Source organism: Parasteatoda tepidariorum, chromosome 12, assembly GCF_982258835.1.
Source record: "Parasteatoda tepidariorum strain Cologne lab strain chromosome 12, Ptep-v5.0, whole genome shotgun sequence".
NCBI lineage: Eukaryota > Metazoa > Arthropoda > Arachnida > Araneae > Theridiidae > Parasteatoda > Parasteatoda tepidariorum.
In genome coordinates, this window is record NC_141766.1 from 29520313 (window position 1) to 29541801 (window position 21489).

The 21489-nt window shown below is 28.5% G+C and overlaps 1 protein-coding gene across 2 annotated transcripts; it reads right to left on the reverse strand.

Moving 5' to 3' along the window:
* Positions 1–21333, reverse strand: LOC107450204 (uncharacterized). Of its 2 annotated transcripts, XM_087156095.1 has the most exons (5): positions 21218–21333; positions 18651–18828; positions 16180–16401; positions 4347–5242; positions 1–189 (listed from the first exon to the last, which is right to left on the reverse strand). In XM_087156095.1, exons 2-5 carry the CDS (start codon positions 18821–18823, stop codon positions 182–184), a joined length of 1299 nt encoding a protein of 432 aa, XP_087012221.1. In that variant the 5' UTR covers positions 18824–18828; positions 21218–21333; the 3' UTR covers positions 1–181. The 2 variants fall into 2 exon arrangements, with proteins under 2 accessions (XP_087012221.1, XP_087012219.1); XM_087156093.1 differs by lacking the exons at positions 16180–16401; positions 18651–18828; positions 21218–21333 and adding an exon at positions 15595–15831.
* Positions 21334–21489: the final 156 nt, after the last annotated feature.

The following is a 21489-nucleotide window of genomic DNA, read 5'->3' on the forward strand; positions in this document are numbered from 1 at the left end:
TAAAGTGAAAAAGTTTAATGATGAAATAAATAAAAGACAATTTTACAATATATTTAACAAAAAGTTTGAGTAACAACAAGATGCAATGACAAATAAGCAAACGACAAGATGCACTCTAAATAGGAAGTTATTAGGAACATCACACAACAGTTCTTATACATATCTGGCCATATGATACTTCTCAGTTTTCTGTAATAAAAAAGAAAATTAACATATAAAAGTATGGTAATCATATCGAATATTATGGATTTATATTTATGCCAGTTGCATTTTTACCTGGTATATAACAAAACAATTGTAAATAAAACATATGTCTCAAGATTGTGCAATTTCCCCACACTTTCTTCCTCTCCATTACCATGTTTTAGGCAAATTTTGCTTTATCATCAGTAAGTATATTCCACCTTCTTAGTAAAATATAGGGAAAAAGCAAGATTTGCCAAGATTAGTAAAAACAAGGGAATAAGTGTAGAGAGTGCGTAACCTGAAGACGTTATAATATTCACAACAAATATACACACAACAATTTCAATAGGCTACATTGACTAAAATAGTGAACTTACGGCAACAGTTTGTTCGTAACTCTTTTGATAAAAAAGAAAAAACCTACTCTTTTTTTAAAATTTCTTCAATTACGTTAAGAATTTTTAAGAAGTAGGTAATTTCAATATTTCTTATTAAACTATAAAAATCTTTAGAAGTGATCTAACATAGCCAGTCACAAATTAGAAATGGAAGCTCAACAGTACCAAACTATCAGAAATGAGAGCTCATATGTGTTGTGGAATTGGGTATATGATGATCTACATCACATCTCACCTTACCAGGATGTTATTTTCAGTAATAACGCATTTTTAGGGGAGGTAACTGGTTTTTCTGAAGAAAACCAGCTTTTTAGTGGGAATATTTTAAATTGTTGTGCTCCTTACATAATACAATACCCTATTAAACTAAAAAAAAAAAGATTAATCTCAGACATTTAAAATAACAAACCAGGTCCCATTAAAGTTTGTTTATGAGGGTCTCCCCTCAATTTTTCGTACATTTCACTTTTAATTTTTTTTATTCCTTTTACATTCATTACCTTTTTTCTATTTATGCATATTGAAATTGTGAAGACAACAATTTTTTTTTATTCAGTTCATTATCAAGTAATGACTTGACACAAAATAAAAACACCAACTAAACTGTTTATTTGATGCTACCCTTTCAAGTTCATCACCATATATCTACACTGATTACAACAACTTATCATTTTCTTCAGTCAAAATTAATCAACACGATTCAATTAAATTCAGTATTTTAGTAGCCTGGGCAAAAGCTCTAGTTCTCCAACTCTAAAGCATGATTTTGCAAATGGAAATGTGCATTTTCTTGCTGTAGATAAGCATTTCAAAAGAATGGTAATATGTATAAGAAATAATGTTAACTGATTCATGAAGTAGTTCACTATTACAGTGTTATGTATGTTTATCTTTAACATGATTGTTTGCTTAACATTCTCGTATGCAAGGTAATGCTTAAATGTTAGAAAGCATGGGGAATCGTTCACCCAGTAAATGAAATTGTTACCTTCAATTCACAAATTCATGCAAGTCAACTAAATTTGAAATATTTTACACCTCCTTTGCGCAAGTCTTCCTGAACTTTGGCCCACCAGCATAGAAATTTATCATCTCTAAAACACTGTCAGTTAAAAAGGCTTATTTATAATAAAGGTAAAATAAATGTATGAGTGTAATTCAAGCATAAGTAATGCTTGTATGTTCAATGTTGTAGTACAGAATATTATTCTACATTCAAAAACTTTTGACCCAAAGGAAAAAAGGATATTGTAATATTTAAAGCGGATACTTTAAATTAAAAATTTTCGATTTTGCATATTTTACCCCGAAAAAGTAACAAAAAGGCATTCTAAGCAGCATTGAATAATAATTTCAATATTTTTTCTTTGATTTCTTAAGACATTATTTTCTTCACTAAACATTATTTTCTTTGTAAATCAATTTACATTATTATTAGTTACAAAAATAAAAATTCATAATAAAAAATTATGGGACTATGCATTACTATAAGATTTATGAACAGTTCAATTCATAAATTTACGTAATTTAACTAAATTAAAAAAAAATTATATTTTATTTGCTGAAGTCCTCTTAAAAACTAGACCTACTATCGCAGAAATTCATCATCACTGAAACTCTCAGTTAATTATAAAGATTTACTCATAAAGATAAAATATGTAAGTTATCATTAGGGTGATTAAAAATAAGTAATGCTTGTATGTTCAATATTGCTGTGTAGAATATCATTCTATATTTGAAAGCAAAAACTTTTGAGCCAAAGAAAAAAGACAGTTATTACTTAATTTTGTTTTGCAAAATTTATCACAAAAAGTAATAAAATTGTTTTCTAAGTATTGAAAAACTATTCAAATTAACATCTGTAACTTGATTAAAGGATCCCACACTGCAGATTTATAACTTTTTAATAATTTCAATATTTTTTCTTTGATTTCTTAAGACATTATTTTCTTCACTAAACATTATTTTCTTTGTAAATCAATTTACATTATTATTAGTTACAAAAATAAAAATTCATAATAAAAAATTATGGGACTATGCATTACTATAAGATTTATTGATGTCATAATCTTTTAGAAAATCGAAACTTGTCTTATACATCCCTACTAATATTTTACATCGATATAAAATTTTATTTCATGCATTGAGTACAATAAGATTATTTATAAAAAACATTGAAAATATATTTGCAGAAAAAACTTTTTTTGTGAAAAAAATTGATAATTTTGAGCTTTAAGTTTAAAAAATAAATGAAATTTGACCATCACACATATTACGAAGCTGAAAATATTAAAACTTGTCAAAAAATATTAAAAGTGGGGACTATTTTATGATGAAATATTATGTAACATCAAATTTCACAAAACATTTTATTTTTAAAAATTATTATATTAGCCTAAAATTAAATTTTATTTTGATTACATTATTCTTTCATTTAGAATTTATTACTTTATGTCTACAGTTATAAAAGAAGTACTTTTTTTTTACAGAAAAAAAAATCTTGCAACTTCTGAACTGTTAGTCTTATTGATTTGAATTTAGTCTCTCTCAATCCAACATAAAATATGCCTTAGAAACAATGTTTAATTTGTCTAGATAACAATGTTTCAATAAATCAATTACTGTACTTCTTAAAAATTACATATTTTTTAAGACTTCCCTTACAGCTTCTAAATTATTAGTCCATCTACATTATTTGTGTACTTGCTTTATAACTTCTTAAATTATTAGTTCTATAGTCATTCAATTCAGCATAAAAAATACAATAGAAATAATAACTATTTGATTACATTGCAACCACATAGCAATGTCAGATGTATAAATAAGAATAGGTCAGAAGTGGGACATTTTAAAATAAACAATTCTGCCATCTTCTCAACAATTAGTTCTATTGAACCACATTTTGCTACATTCAATTCGTCATAAAAAATACATACAAAACAATATAACACTTGCCTAGGTAGCAATGCCAAATGCATAAATTGTTACAAGTGAAATATTGTAATTTAGCAGAGGAAGTTCTTATATCTTCTAAACTACAAATTCCATCATCTCGTGTTCGGTCTCAATCGATTTGGTGCATAAAACAACACCAGAAACAAATCTTCATTTGTCTAAACACCAGAATTAAAGTTTTTATAATCTACCGGGATTGTTTTCCACAGAATACTTTGTATGAGTAGTAGTTTTAGAATAGTTCCCTTTTCTATATCACCCCATAAGGGCAAAGTATTGAGTATTTACATCTATGCATTTAAACAAATGAAAGAATGACTCCTGCAAATTCTGCAATGGAATCAGCCTTCTGCAAAGCTGAGTAACTTTATTGATGAGTAACTGTATTGATGGATAAATGCAAATATGCTTTTGACTTTTACTGTAGTCATTCACATCAGTGAAGAAACTAAAGTGAAACAATTGGATAAATTGCAGTTCATTTTGTAGGAGATTAAAATAATGTTATTGGAAATAAGTTTTAGATCATTGAAACCAATCAATAATTATTAGTTAAATAAAGTAAAAGTAAATATGTATTTCTTCTGAAGTTTGGTGTTTCCATGAATCTTTTTAAAATCAAGCTGTTTGGGTTTATTTGTATAAGTATTGAATATGAAGTATTTCATTAAAGTGGAGAAGATCAATTTTTTTCATGAAAAGAGAACAAATTCTACATCAAATTGAGTTTGAGGTCAACTGTTAAGAATTAAACTGTCTGCTCAGCAAAAAATAAATAATAAAAACAAAATAAAATTAAATACAAACCTGTATTTGTTGATGAATATTTATCTGTTGACACAGTGATATGGCTTGAATTAGTGTATTTTTGTAAGTCTGACAAGGACAGTTCACTAGATTTAATCTTTTCTAAAGATTCAGAGCTGCTTTCATCTTTCAGATCCTTCTTTTTAATCAGCGGCAATTTTTGCATCATATCACTGTTTACTTCAGCCACTGAAGCAGATTGTAACGTATCACTCTCACTAATATCACTGGTTTGAGCCACAGCTCGAGAACACATTTCTTGAAGCCATTGTTCTTTGTTTGTGTTATAAAAATTAAAATTCAAAATTTGTTGTTTTTTGAAGTGAAAAGTTTCAATAACAGATTCTTGTGATTTTAAGGACAATAATTTAGCACTGAAATTTTCAGGAAAAACAGTTTGATTTTGAAACTCTTCCCGAGAATCCTCAGATTTGCACATGTCCTTTAGCATCTTGTCAGAAGTTACACTTAAATCACTTTCATGGCTAACTTTAATATCGTCTGCATGCAAATTTGCAAAAAGACTGTTGTTTTGACGCTTTAATCTCATTCTAAGACGATCTTGAGCTCTTTCTTTTTCTTTGAATGCCGGATCTAACCGCTTTACATGCAATCTTGTCTTTTGTTGCTCTCTCTCTCTCTCACGAAACTCTGGATCCCTTCGTTTAGCTTTCATTCTCTCACGTTGACGCTCGCGTTCTTGGGAACGAAATTTAGGGTCCAGTCTTTTCAAACGCATTCTATAACGCCCCTTTTCTCTTTCTGCTTCGCGAAACCCAGGATCTTGACGTTTTAAACGCATCACAGTTCTTTGTCGTACTCTTTCTTGAGAGCGATAGAATGGGTCTTGTCGTCTCTGCTTAGTTTTATACTTATTTCTAGTTTTGTAATCTAGCCTAGAAAATAAAAGTTAAGAAATAAGAAAATATCTCATATAAAGACACTTAAAGCACAATTGTTAAATTTTTTATAAGTATTCACATTTATATGTTTTCTATAAACAAAAAGAACTTCCATGTCTAGCTGTTTACAGACAGAGGAGGACTGGTTCTAAACACATTGGTGGTCAAATAAATAGCATCAAAATAACAAGTAGAACCACTTTATGATTTCTTATACATTATTTAAATGCAAAAGAAAGTCACAATTTAAGAGGGACCATTTCCCATCAAACAGCAGGCAACAGGGCTGTTTCCATAATTGCTAACTTTTATGTGATAGTGAACCATCTGCTGATTTTACAATTTTAAGCACATATTGCTTAAACTTTAAAAAATTAAAGATCGTAAATAAACAGCTATACAATTATCAAAATTATTTTCATTATTTTTTGATCAAAAACGGTCTAACTCAGCATTATTAATCTGTAAATAAAATACTGAAAACATAAATTTTGCTACCACTTTAAATGCAAAAAGCAAATTTAACAAAAATTCAAGAAACTCTGTAATCTGTTACTGTTTCAATATTAAAAAAACCGTTCATAAATAGCAAGTTTCTTTTTGGATAATTTTAGACTGCCTTCTCAAGTTGATTATGGTATTCCACCTAAGTTACTATAAGAAATTTTATAACAATTTTAAGAAGAAAGAGCGTTTGCAGGTAAAATTTTAAAAAATATGTCTGGTACAGTTAGTCAACCCTTAACAAGTAAGTTTAGCCAACCCTATATTTGTTTTGAAATTTTAATTTTATATTTTTACTCCAACAAAATAGCAAAACAATAGATATTTAAAGTTTATGAAGCTTTTTGTGCAGAATTGAGCTATTTGCCAATTTTGTTTCCAGATACACAAAAAGAAACATTGAAAATTAAATTTAAAAAAATTAGTCACAAAAAATTTGAACAGTACAAAAAAGAAACTTTAGAAGATACTAATACACATTTTTAGTAAAAATTAATGAAATTTTAAAATTTGACAGAAATAAAACACAATAAAAATTTTCTTATTCATAGTCTACAGAAAGTTAGATGAACAATTTCAATAAATTACTCCCTATTGGTGAGGGACTGGGGGACATTGGTTTACTGTTTTTCAATCTTTATTAAAGTTAAAAGGTTTAATAGTTAAATTCTATACTAATTTAATTTAAATATTTTTAAAAAAAATTAATGTTATTAAATAAATTTACTAAACTAGATTTGCCTGATAAAAGTTTTCTAAACAAAGAACTCAGTGTGATTTTGAGACATTTTGACTTATGTAAAAAAATTTCATTCTGACCTAATTTTTGTTTAAGTAAAAAAATGTAGTACAAGGTGTCAGTTATTGTGTTATTCAAGAAATGATAGTCTTGATTATGTCAGTTTTTTGTATCCATGTCAAACCTTTTTTCCTGGTTTTAAAAAAACAATCATAAAATTAGTAAATCTCTCATTTTTCACAGCAAATTCTTGAATTTGAAAATAGGATGACAATACAATAACTAAAGCATCTATGTATAAAATTTCTTTCCCAACTGCATAACAAATGTACTTATTCTTCTTTTAATGCACTACAGCCTATTCAGTCAAAAGCTGTTTCAATTAGCTTCTTCCAATGGATCTGTTAAAATGCTACAGTTCACCAACAACTGGCTTTTATGTCTTAAAGTCTGCCTCTACGCAATCAATCCAACTTGTATAAGGTATTTTCTGTTACTCTGGACGCTTACAAAGATGACCGTTTTAACAAGGTTTGAGTTGTCATCATTTAAACAATATGCCTAAATCGTTTGATATGATAGTATTTGACGACTTTGCAACATTAGGATGTTGATAGATTTCATGAATTAACAAAGTATAATTTTTTCTAATTGAGCCAAATATTTTATAAAGAATTCTTCTTTCAAAAATCAAAAATTTATTCTCACATGTCTTTAGTGATGGTCAGCATTTACTATCATACAATATGACAGGTCTAACAAGAGTTATATAAATAGTTATTTTTGTCTTGAAATTTTGTAGTAAAGATTTAATACATTTTTATGCCATTATAGCATCGACTAGCCTTGAATAATCTGTTAATTTCAAGTTTAACATAACTATATTTAGAAATGATAGTATTGAGAAATGTAAACTGATCAACGCTCTTGAAAATATAAAATCCTATTTGCAGTGTGGAGTTATGCGCATTGCTTGCTACAGCCATAAATTTTGTTTATCCTCATTTGTAGCAAGTCCAATATCTCTGGCTCTAGATTCTAGAGAAATGAAAGTCTCCACAGCTGCCTGTTTACTTCTGTGATTAATGTTGATGTCATCAGCATGCACTAATAACTATATAGATTTCTGAAAAAACGGCACCTGTAGTTATAGTTCATTACTTCTAGCTATAGTACAATTTCTAATAGCTTTTTTATGGCTGAGATTGAAAAAGATGCACAAAGAGTATCACCTTGTCTCAATCTTATTTCAGTGTAGAATAGATTTAATACATCAGGTATGATTTAGATGAAAGGTGTGACTATTACATTTAACAGCTTTTTCTAAATTTTGTCTAATAGGATGAATTTGAGAAATAGTAGATTTTCTTGCTGGAAATCCACATTGTCGAACCAATAACAGTAAATGTATACAGTAATAACCTATTACATAGATATGGGAGAATATTTTAAATGCTAGGTTTAAGAGGGTGATACCTCAATAATTGCAGTATTTCAGCATGCTTCCTTTTTTAAAAATGATACGTATGGAACCCTCTTCCCATTCAACAGGTATCTGTTTGATTGTCCAATGATGTTGTTACATGTGACTAGCAGGAATTTCAATCCATAGAGCAGCCCACTCAGGCAGCTCAATGTCTCACAAAGGGACAGTGGACAGAAAAAAGAACTATAATAAACACACACAATATAAACATGAACAAACTAAAAAGATTAATATAAATAAACATGAACAAGAAAAGGATTAACAAAGAAACAAGAAAAAAGAATGGATAGAGTTCAATCAATAATAATTAATTAAACTTCCAGCAGTCCAATGTAATGTGACAATTTCACCAAGTATCAGGGACTCTCTCTCTGAACCTGGGCACATATAAAATTGTTCAGCATTCATGATGCCCATTTCATAGATTTGACAAATATTTGATGGGAGTATACCCATTCTATTCAGATGTTTTGCTAAGTAGTCCTGACCTGACCTTAGTTTAAAGTTTGCAATAACTTTTCTATGGGGTTTGTGGTAACACATTTTCCAGTGATCTTGGATATTGGCTCAGGATTTACCCATTGACATTGCTGCTCAGTCATATTTGAGGATATCTATAATTTTCTCATAAACAAGTCTTTCACACAATTCTAGAGGAATGGCTTTGTTGTCAAAGAGTTCATACTTCAGGCAATGAGTCAGCCTTTTTGTTGCCCTCAATTCCCTCATGCCAAGGGATTCATTGAAAAACAATAATTTTAGTGTGATTTCTCTCGGAGTTCCGTGTTTGCTTTACTTTCAGGGTGGTCTAAGTTTGAGTGTACTAATTTTACAGCAGCTTGGATGACTGCCTTAAAGAAACATTTTTAACATGAGATTTTATAAAGCTAATGATATAGCAAAGATTTCAACATCAAAATTTTATCCAAATACAGAATAACTTTATGGATTGCTTAAGATAATAAATGTACAGCACATAAAATTTGTAACAAATAGGAAATCGTACATTTAGAAAAATTTAAAGAGGGTCCACAATACGTATTTTCATGAATAAACATAAATAATAGAAACATATTTAGGGACTCTTTCATGCAGATTGAAGACCTGATAACTTCTTAAAACCTGAGACCTTTTGTAAACAGGGCACAGAGAATAAGCAAAACAATAATTATTATTAAAAAAAAATAATAAATTTATACCATTCTTTAAATTAAATTTATGCAAGTAACTTTATTGTCTCTAAAAATTAAATTTTTTTCTTCCTTTTATTTAAAAAAAAAAAAAAAACAGATTGAGTGACGGATTTAACATTTATTAAAACATTATACAAAAATTTTTTCCACAAATTCTGATTTTACTTTGACAAAAAACAGAATTAAGCCTGGAATTTTGTTACGTGGCTAAATATTCTCTCATTGTCATATCCTTGTGAGGAATGGTTAATAATGCCAGCTTTAAGTTGGACAACACAGTTGTAGGTATAACTTTACCTGTTACAGACTCAATATTATAGTATATTGATTGTATCAAAAGAAAGGAAAACTTCAGTTCTAAAAAATCTTTGCACTGTAAAGCACAAAATCAAGTTTCTTGAATATCAAGAAACGAGGCTAGTTATTTTTTGCTTTAATTTTTGCAAACGCAAAAAAAAAAAAAAAAAAAAACTATCAACATACTATAATTGATATGGTGGATGGAGAGTGAGGTTTGTATGCAAACTATGCATGAATCCTCTGATCTATATACTCATTAGGAAAGAGCCTGCGAATATATTTTAGAGGCTTCAAGTCTTGAGATTGGGCATAAAATCCTGAGACTTAGGTCTAAAGCCTGAGAGTTGGCAGGTCTGAGATTCATTTAGTTTCGTTTAAAATAATTAAAACATTCAAAAGTGGTCCACTAATTCCTACTTTCCACAACACATGATTTTAAAAGATACTGTCTCTCGCTTTGTCACAAATCTGATTTATTTTTAATATTTTTTCTGATCAAATATTGAGTCACATGATGAAACTGCTGCTTGATTTTGTGACTCGAACGAAGTTTACATGATTAAATTAAAAAATGTTACTTAAAAACATTATGATTTTATAATAAAACAGAAAGAAGAAAAAAAAACAGATATAGAAAATAAGAGGATAAAAAGAAAATCTGTATTATAAAAAGTATGTATCAAAATGAAATTTTAAAATGCATGCATGTCAGCTTTCATGATTTTTACCTATGATATTTTCAAATGGCAGAAAATTTTATGATTTAACATACTACTCTGGGTTTGAAAATTTAACTTAAAGTTATTAACCACCACAGCATAAAGAATTTAAAAAGCACATATAAGAACCAGAACCCTAAAAATTTTTCCTTATACAGTGGAACGTCGCGTATCCGGAATCGGTGGGACTTCCCGAAGTCCGGATAATAGATTTTTCCGTATAATACACCCCTAAGATAAACAAAGCTTAAAATGATCTAATAAACGATCTGAATCTAAGAAGCAAAAAATAAATAAACGTTATTTTTTGGGCAATAATGTTTTAGTATTTGAATGTGATATTTAATCAATCGAAAACAAAATATTAGAAAAAAAATAATTAGTGCTTAAAATTTAGAAAACGAAAAAAAATTGACAGTAGTAATGAAAATATTAATTTGCTCTATCCGCCATTTTGAACTAGAACGATTCAAGGAAGAAGCGGGATTCCCCGTCATTCATTAAGGTGGGTAGGTGGGGGAGAAAAATCCATTCCCTCCTTATTTGTGTAGAGAAAATATGTGTAAAGAGATCATTCAAGTTGAGGGCGGGGAAGTTATCAATCAAGCGTTAGGGCGCGGCATGCTGATGGAGTTATCTTTATTTTTTCTTGTGGGACTGAAAGAATCACGTTAGTGGTTGTCAAAACAACGTTAAAGAAGGGCATATTAATTTCGCCTGGCTTAAGAGGGGGAGGATTGTTATCACTTGACAAGTTGAAAAGAAATCTTTTAAAGAAAATACACAGCTATCCTTTACTAAATGAGGTGAATAAAAGAATTGCATTGGAATTCTAAAACGGCCGAAATATGTCTGTTCTTTATTCATTAATAATGTTTAAATATTACTATGCTTTATTTAATCGTTTAAAAAATAATCTGGCGCAATATTACACCTCGAGACATAATTGACCACACGAACTAAGAAAAAATACAGAAAACCATCGTACTTATTGAAAACGACAATCGACGTCACGATTATCGACACGCCAAACTGTTATTTCTTCTTTCTTTTTTTTTATTTAAACTTTAACACATAATTTGTCAATTTATCGTGGTCGTCGGGAAAATCAACTAACCATTAGCATTATAGAAAATTGATTATTTATCAAAATTACGCCAAATACGCAGTTATAAAATGCATTAAAGAAGAGGGAATTACTGACTCAACCATCTAAGGAAAAAAAAACTTCTGATTTTTAAAATAAGCATAGTATAAGTCCATAACACATCACGTAAATAAATCGCAACTAATCATTTAAAAAGCTTTAAAATGACAACAAAAAAAATTAAATTAATGTTACAAGAAACCAGAAAAAAAATTGCCTTTCTCAACGATTTAAATCAAACAAAATATTAAAAAAATAATGCTTACGTAAAATAAAGATCAATTATTTACCTTACATAGAAATAAAAAACTCCTAATAAAAAATGCGTAGGCACTATAAATATTTTATTTTTTAAACATATCTTTTAAAGAAAGCTGTTTCATTTTCGGTTTCTTATTGAGCAATTTTTCCTTAATCCTATGAAGGGACATGATTTCTTGTTCAGAAATATAGTCTCTTTGTTCCAGTCCTTTAATGGCAATATCTAAATGATTAACTAAATCGTCAGTTGAAATCCTCTCTTCTGCTATTTCTTCTTCACTATCTACACTTTCTGTGTCACTATCCTGCTTGTTTAAAGCTATGTTTTTGATCTCCTCGTCGGTTAATTGGGACACAGTTGGTGCATCATCGTCGCAGTTTAGTGTTTCTACAACATCTTCTTCATCTAATTTTTCCCTCTCACAATGACTTTTGATGTAGTGCAACAACTCTCTCACACTTTCTTTCTCTTTGTTTGGACGAAAACCTTCAAAGAGGGGCTCGTCCTCATCATTACCTAAAAAAATATTTGCTGGCCAAATATTATTCCAAGCATTCTTAAGGGTCTTTTGATCAACTTCATCCCACGCTTTTGCTATATTCCATATGGCAGTCTTTATGGAATAAGACTTAACGAAGTCTTGTAAGTTTTGGCCATCATTTAAAGAGGTCAGCATTGACATCAAGAATTGCGTTTTATATTTGCACTTGAAGGATCTTAAGATACCGTTATCCATCGGCTGCAAAATTGATGTGCAGTTGGGTGGCAAGAACACAACAGAAACATTTGCCCTTTCCATCAATAACGGTATCTTGTGGGCAGAGCAATTATCCAGTATTAAAAGTGGTTTTTTTTCTTCCATGCCAATCGACTGAAAATGCTTTCTGACTTGCGGCACAAAATCGTTGTCCAACCATTCTTCCATTAGTTGCTGGGTCATCCAGGCTTTTCGGTTAGATCGATAATTTACGGGTAACACTTTAACACCCTTTAGGGCGCGAGGGCGTGCACTTTTACCAATTGTAAACAATTTGCATTTGTGTGTACCTGAAGCATTTGCACACGCCATAATTGTCATTCTTACTTTACAGTCCTTAACACCGGTTGGATTCTTTTCCTCAGCTGCGGCTAAAGTCTTTCGGGGTACATACCGCCAAAACAGTCCAGTCTCATCGGCATTATATACTTGTTCTGGTGACAAGTCTTCATTTTTAATCAATTCTTCAAAATCATCTATAAATTTTTCAGCAGCTTCGGTGTCAGCTTCCGCACGATCTCCGCAAATAGATAGCTGGCGCATACCATGTCTTTTTTTGAAGGCTTTCAACCATCCAGTGCTGTAGCTGCACTCCTCTTGAATGGCCATATCCTCATGAAAAATCTTCGCTTGAGCCATTAACATTGGTCCCGTTAACGGTACGCCTTCACTACGGCGTTGTCGTACCCACTCAATCATAACTCTATCGTGATCCTCGTGTTTAGCATTTCGTATATATTTTCGATCCTTCATTGCAAGAGGTGTGTCTGAGTTTGAAAAATAGTCAAAAAGCTTCTCTTTCTGTTTTTTTATATCGTACACAGTAGACTTTCCTACTTTATATTCGTCGCACAACTTAGATACTGAAGTGCCCATGTCCAATTTTCTCAGTAACTCTACTTTTTCTTTAATTGATAAAGAAACATTTTTTCTTTTCTTCGACGGACGTGAAGACATCGTCAGAAAAATAAAAGGTAATAAACAAAAATAACTTTAAAAAAAACTTAACACGAATAACAGTAACTCAATTAAAACTTAATAAAAATGACGCAGTTAAAAACTTAAAAAAACAATAACTTGCAAAAAAACTTAATAAAAATAATTAAAAGAAGCAAGCTGTCGATAATCAAAAATTCTTAACTCACAAATGCTAGATCGGTAAAAACGAACAAATGTGACGTGTTGGATTGCTTTAAATACGAGATATTTGGCGAGAGAAATTAATTTCAGAGTATTTTGCAAGACTTATTTCGCCAAGGTATTCGCCTGTTCCTATAATGTATTTGCAGGTGCACTGCATGAAAAAAAGGAATAAATTTCGGAGAAATCTAATTTAGTTCTTGGTTTGGAATAAAAGGAGTTTTGTTAGTCAAATTCATATTTCAGTGGCATGGGAGTCTTGAAATCTTTTTCATGTCAATGCTAAAGAAAGAATGTTACCCCCCTTTTTTTCCCCCGCCTCCTAAATATTGAATGGACAATGTTTCTCAAGGACATACTCCCCCTCCACGTTTACCCTTTTCTACAGTAAAAAGGTTCCAGGAAATGCCTCATCTACTAGCCAGCTGCATACGAAAGAAGGGGGGGGGGGAGGGGACTCAGTTGTGCTCTATTGAAAACAAATTACCCACTTTCCCTGCATTCCAGAAGAGGAGCGTCACTAATGGTCACTCCACGGACTTGGTAGTCTTTTCTGTTTCCTTTTTTTTTTTTTTTTTTTTTTTTTTGGGAGGGGAAGATCAAGAGATGTTTGTTTATTTTGATTGTTAAAAAGTGTCCGGGAAATCGATCCTTCCGGGAAAGGGACGTCCGGATATGGGACGTTACACTGTATGCGTAAAAGCCTAATAAAATTTTTAAAAACTACTAATAACTTTGATGCTTTTACTTTGCTTTTCACTATGATAAGTCTTTAAAAAAATGAAAAAGTCGGCAACTATGAAAATTGGAACAACAATGAATTTAAAAAAAATTAAAATGGAAATATAATAAATGAAGTAAACCAAACATCAAAGTATTGTTTTAAAATCTATTTAAATATGTTTATAAGGAGTTCAACTTAGAAATAAGAAACATACAAATTTATGAAAGTATTTGCTGAAATAAAGGTTTATAACCTTAATTTTAAAACAAAAACAATATTAAAATATGAGGTCTAAAACTTCCACTGATGACAATCAAACTCAGAGATAATCAATACATAAAGTAAAATTGCCTTAGTTACCCCATTGGCTTAGATAATCCTCTGATGTTTAAAAGTCTAAAAGGAGTATTATTATTGTAATACCTCCATTGTTTATCAGTTCTCTACATTCAAATTGTGTCAAATTAATAATTTGCAAAAGGGCAATAAAAATCATAAATTAAAAATGATTAATTGTTCCTAAAACATTTGTACTTAAAATGAGTTTTTATATAGCAAATTTTCTGTATTTCCTGCATTTAATGGACAATTAAAACACAAAGTCATTTTGCTAATTAAAATTAGTGAATAAATTTCTGTGATTTTTATGAATAAAACTTTAATTCTTATTTTGCTTTATGTTATAAATTTTGACAAAGTAAAAAAAAAATTAATTGTTTATCTAAATATTTTCTTTAAAAAATACTTTGTGGGAACATTAAGTAATTTTTTAAAAAATGTTTTAGGTGTTCTCTAAAGTTGGTAAAGTTCAAGTACCATTACTGCCACTGTAGGATGGTACAAAGTTATTTTGAGATGTAATGAAGTATTCAAACTTCTACTCAACAATATTTCAAAGAGAAATACAAATATCCATTTATTATCTATAATATTTACATCATTTCAACACAAAATACATCATACAAGGCCAATTTATCTATTTCTCTTAATAATCGCCACTTTGGTGAATACATTTTTATAGATTCTCTCATAGTTTGTATATCCATATCAAAACAGATCTGTCACATGTCCTTGAAAAAGTATAAATAGTCATTGAAAAGTCGTAATGATAGTTCAACATTCCATTTGCCTATAAAATGCTATCGTGTCATAATATCCCAATTGCAAAACTTACAGCAAGTTTTAAAATGAAACCCTTTGATGAGCTAGCCTCAATATTTGTGTCTGCTTCTAATATACTTTTCAGTTGGTAATAAAAGAGATTTTTGACAGGTTCTTGCAAGAACTCTTTATAGTGTTATAAAAGAGTAAGTTTTGATTAAAATTAAAAATTACAAAATTTTTTATCAATGATACAAGTTTTTATAATACTCACTGAAGCAATGATTTTTCATCATCAGAATGAATATGTGATGCAAATTGTTGGGAAAATGTAGCAGGTATAAATATTTTTTGATCTGATAAGATACTTGAATCACTATGTTCAGACCAGCTTCTAATAACCATTGAAGAATCACAAGTATTTTTATCAGGGATTATAAGAGAGTCTGAACTCATAACAGCTAATTCTGTTTCAGGTCTTTCAGTTTCAGACAACCTACATAAATTTAAAATAAAAACCTATACCCATATCAAAACAGATCTGTCACATGTCCTTGAAAAAGTATAAATAGTCATTGAAAAGTCGTAATGATAGTTCAACATTCCATTTGCCTATAAAATGCTATCGTGTCATAATATCCCAATTTGCAAAACTTACAGCAAGCTTTAAAATGAAACCCTTTGATGAGCTAGCCTCAATATTTGCGTCTGCTTCTAATATACTTTTCAGTTGGTAATAAAAGAGATTTTTGACAGGTTCTTGTAAGAACTCTTTATAGTGTTATAAAAGAGTAAGTTTTGATTAAAATTAAAAATTACAAAATTTTTTATCAATGATACAAGTTTTTATAATACTCACTGAAGCAATGATTTTTCATCATCAGAATGAATATGTGATGCAAATTGTTGGGAAAATGTAGCAGGTATAAATATTTTTTGATCTGATAAGATACTTGAATCACTATGTTCGGACCAGCTTCTAATAACCATTGAAGAATCACAAGTATTTTTATCAGGGATTATAAGAGAGTCTGAACTCATAACAGCTAATTCTGTTTCAGGTCTTTCAGTTTCAGACAACCTACATAAATTTAAAATAAAAACAATGAGACGATAATATTTAAAAAAATTATTGAATTTACGTTTTTCCTCTTGCAAAATAAAATAAAATGCCATCAGATCTTATAAAGTTACATTATATTTTGTAAGAAAATTTGAATTAATCAAAGTATGATTTGTCTTGATCTAATTATTAAGTTAACAAATAACTTAATAATATCAGAGCACACACTTGACAGTTAAAATTTTCAACTAAATTTAAAATGTCATAAATTTGAATTTAAAATGAAAAACTGATTGTTTTATTTTATTTTTAAAGCATGAAAGGCATAGATAAAAATTAAAACTTCTTTCAATTCTTCATAATATTTTTACAAATGTCTTTTAAAATTCTGAATGAGGTTCATAAGTTTTTAATACAAGTATGATAGTTAAAAATTTTTAGTATCAGCATACTAATTAAAAAATTGAAACATTTAATAGCAAAACATTTAATAGTTTATTATTCTATAATGATCATGCTCCAAATAGCAAATAATTGACTTGTAAATTATTTGTTTACAAATAATGTTGGATACTTTCAAAATTTGCATATCAATGTATCAGAAGAGAATTTTCACGGCTCAATTGAAAATTGAAATGTATAAAATTTTTATTAGGATAAAATAAACAAAGCATTCAATACTAAAAAAATGTAGTACTTTAGTTTTTTGCAATATCACCAAGGCTTGAAACTGTCAAGCAATGGATAAATTTGTAGCATTTGTACAGCAATTTGTTACAATAATCATTTACACACTCATGTATAACTCAAGTTTTGCATGAATATAAAAATAAATGGCATGTACAGTTACAAAACAGAGTTTGTACTCCAAAGAAATATTGAGGACTTTTTAAACTTTAGCACATTTAAATTAAATTGTCAAAACACATTTATAATTATTTAATATAATACTTAAATTACTTACAAATTAAATTACATTGACAAAACTTGCAGTTGCTTCATACTGTTCATTTTACAAGGTGTATTTACACTACTAAATCATAATAGATATTTTGATTTAAAAATGAACAAAAAAATTTAAAGCTTAACATTATATTCCTCATGAATACTTAATAAATATAATTTTTTAACAATCAATTGCTCTATTGATCACTATAATTTAGTTTTATACATAATTCTAAATTAATGTCAAACACATGTCAATAAAAAAAATCTATCAATTTTAAACTTTTTGTGATCATTACGGATTTAATTTTAAACAAGAAAAAAAAATCAAAAATACAACTAAAATATATAAAATTAATTTAAATACTTTTAATTATATCATCATTCCTTTATAAGCATTTTGTATCAGGGTGCGTAGCCAAATTATTCAACAAAAAATAAGCACTTTTCAAGCACTGAAAAAATATTTTTAAGCACTTTAAAAAAATAACATAATTAGGCAGGTTTGGAAAGTATTTGACAATCGAAGGTTTTTTCTTGTTTTAATCATCAAGTAAAAAAAAAAAATCCATTTGGCATTGTTTTTGACAATTGTCAAAAATCATAAATTTTTGAATCATGTAAAACGAATGGGGTTTTCATACACTACGGAATGACTATACGCCGAAATAGATTGGTGTAGAATTAATTATGGAAACTTTGAATGTGAACTGTGTCTTTTTGCATAATTCGAAGTGAAAATCAACATAGGAAGAAAAGAAAAACAAAACAACAATAAAGGAAGAAAAGAAAATGGATTTGAGGAAAATTTACTTATGTACAAAACACAGATTCAAGAGCTTTATTTGTCTTGAAGAACAAAGACAAACAAGACCTTGTAACAAAATAAATCTAACACTACAGGAAAAATGAAATTGGGAATAAAATAAAAGGCATATTATTTTTAAAAAAAATTTAATGAAAAAGGTAAAAAAAAAACATTTTATTTTAGATTTCTATAAATATTGAATTTGAGTTTTAAAAGAGGATAAAAGTTTGTGACAAAATATATAAAACCCTTAAGTGTTTTATAAGTTGACATTTGAAGAATAAATTAAATACATTGCCTGACTGTTTAGTTTTATGTTATTAATTTTTACAGCAAATAAGGTAATAAGATTTTAATGATTCCTAAGCAATTAATCATTATTTATATTCTTACAATTAAATCACTATATTAGTGCTTAAAAATGAAGATTTTTATTATTTTTAAATTCCGAAAAATTTGAAAAAGTTCTTACATTTAAATCATTATACTTGTCTTTAAAACCTTTCATACTTACAATGTACAATTTTTGTTATCAGGTTGCTCAAATTTCCAATCACACTGGGTACCAATCGAGACACAATTAAATGATATCAGAGTTGGGTGTTTAGGTTTCTCACTATCTTCCAATAAAAATTCATTATCATCAACCTTTAGCACTGTTTCAATGGGTAAGTATGCAGAAGCCATGGTACCTAATTATCAATAAGGTTTTTTTTTAAAGAATAGTCAAAAGATATTATTACACATTTAATGCATCAATAAAAAAGTGATATAATACAAAATCAAACAATTTTTAGCAAAAAACACCACAAGTTTAGAGTGACATTTAAATGAAAAATTAACCTATAGAACGAGTATGTATTATTAAATTTTCGATTTCCAGAAATATATAAGACCTGATTTGATCTTATAGAAAGTCACTTTGAATATTGGACACAAACAAAACAAAACTTGCATTTTAAATTTTTAACGCTATATATATATTTTATTGGATTAGTGAAAAAATTGCCATATGTTATGTGACTAAGTTAAAAAAATTCTATTCATTAAAACTTATTTTTAATGAATAGGGTAAGAAAGATGCTTGGTTTCAAACCTAACTTAGTAGATTTTCGAAGAAGTATAACAAAAGAAAAAAAATCTCTCAATCAGCTTTTTAAGTCTCTTTCAATTAGTAAAAACCAACAAGCTATAGGAATGCAATTTATCTTACCATATTAACAGTAAACAAAAATATACTAATAGTTAACATGTATATTGCTATTAAAACTAAAAAATAATCCTGTAAGCATTTCAAGGTTTTAGTCTCAATATTTGAAATCAAATATTGGTGACAGAATTTTAAGAATTGTACTTATTTTTGAGAATTGCAAGTGCATCAATAAAATTCATACAGATTATATTCGAACAATTTTAATGCGACAGAATTATTTTCAAATTTAAATTGTGATACAGGAAGGCAAAAGTATAGATAAAAACAATAAAGTTAGTAGCAATGACAGGAGAAAAATCCGGCTATTCTTATGACTTTGGTTTTTGAATGACACTTAAAATATCCAAAATTAGTGCTATTTACTAGGAATGAAGCAAATGAATCCTAACAAAAAATATCAAGAATTAGAAATTTACCTAATTTTTTTTGTTGTTGAAATTTTTTTTTTCTAAAATTATTTCTTATAAAAATGAATCACACAAAAAAATCACACCATTTTTTGAAACATCTACACATACATGGAAATATAACTAATAAGATCATTAAAGAATTTTTTTAACAAAATAGAGCTTTTAATTCAAAGATTTACTTAATGATTGCAAATAATGTGATAATATAGATCAGGATGTATGTTTTCATATAATGTTAATAAATCTGTTTCACTATGTAAATGTATGTTTCTATATCATAATTGAAAAATAATTCATTATTGTAAGCATATATTCTTAATAGTTGTCGTAAGTGGAAACTATGTAACAATTTTGGACAAATTTCTGAAGAAAAAAAAAAAATTAGTTCTTGGATAAGTCTTGAAATTTTTTTGTACCCCTTTTCAAACAATAATGACGTAACAGTTTAACTGCAAGCAGTAGCCACAGTAATGAAATGTATAGGTTGAAAAACATGTTTAGGCATGTTTACTAAAGGGTATAAAATTTGATTCCCATAATTAATATTTTTGTGATAGTTTAAAACTTTAAATTGAGAATTTCTTAAAATTAAAATTTTAAAATTTTACGATGTTAGACTCAATACTAAAAACAATAAAAGCTCTCTTTTTTTTTATGGAAAAACACCTCTAAATATGTTAATCATACAGTGACCATGGATGTGTATTGTGTGAATTTCTCTCGCCTTGTGTATTTACATATATAAATATTAGTGTTAACAGGGTCCGAATTATCTAAACCTCACACAATCTAGAATTCAAACCTGCAATTTCAACTTCATGAATCGATTTGTTTTAAAATTAAAACAAATTTAATAAGAGTAATTGTTTTATCCGAAAATTATTTATCTCTAATTTAAAGGTATTTATTCTGTTTCATTGTTATTTTATTTATTTTTATTCTTTTCGCTGGGAAATTTGAATCCAAACCAAGAATTTTCCCATTGAGTCCGCAAAAGGAATGTATATTTCCTCTGCGGGGGTTGAGAAAGGGATCATTTAGTAAAGTTTTCGCCATGGAAATGCTAAATCTCGCTTGAAAAAGAATATTTTTTAAAAATTCAGACCCAAAAAAATATCTATTTTCAATTACACAAACATTAAGGGAAAAATTATAATCTTAGAAGGGGTTGCGTCTTATTCTCCAAAAACGATAGACCTCCCAAGCCCTCCCGGTCCCGCGGTTCCTGTAATCATAAATAGAGACAAAAATTTATATTTTTAAAAAAATATAAATGTTTTTACACTGCTGATAATAAACAATAACTAAACGATGACAGACAAAAAACTGTAAGTTGAGTAACAAGGAAGGAATTAATTTTATAATTAATATCTCGCGGATTATAAAGAATATTCAAAGGATAAAAAAAATAATTTTTTTCAACACGATTACATTAAGAAATGTTTAAATAGTGTCTACCTGGATTAATAGGAATTGAATTTCACTGCAGACATTTAAAACAAAACTGTGTGAAATCAAAACAAAACAGACATTTTATTAAGTTACGGTTACAAAGCAACTATATAAAAACGGCTACTTAGGATATCGGTATTTATAGACATTAACAGTAAATTTTTCAATAATAATAGTATAAAATTATTTAATTATTAATAAAAATATCAGTTTTTAAAGTCCCTTGCCTACTCTGACGAACCTTTAATTTAATATTCATAATTATTTGTGTAAAAATA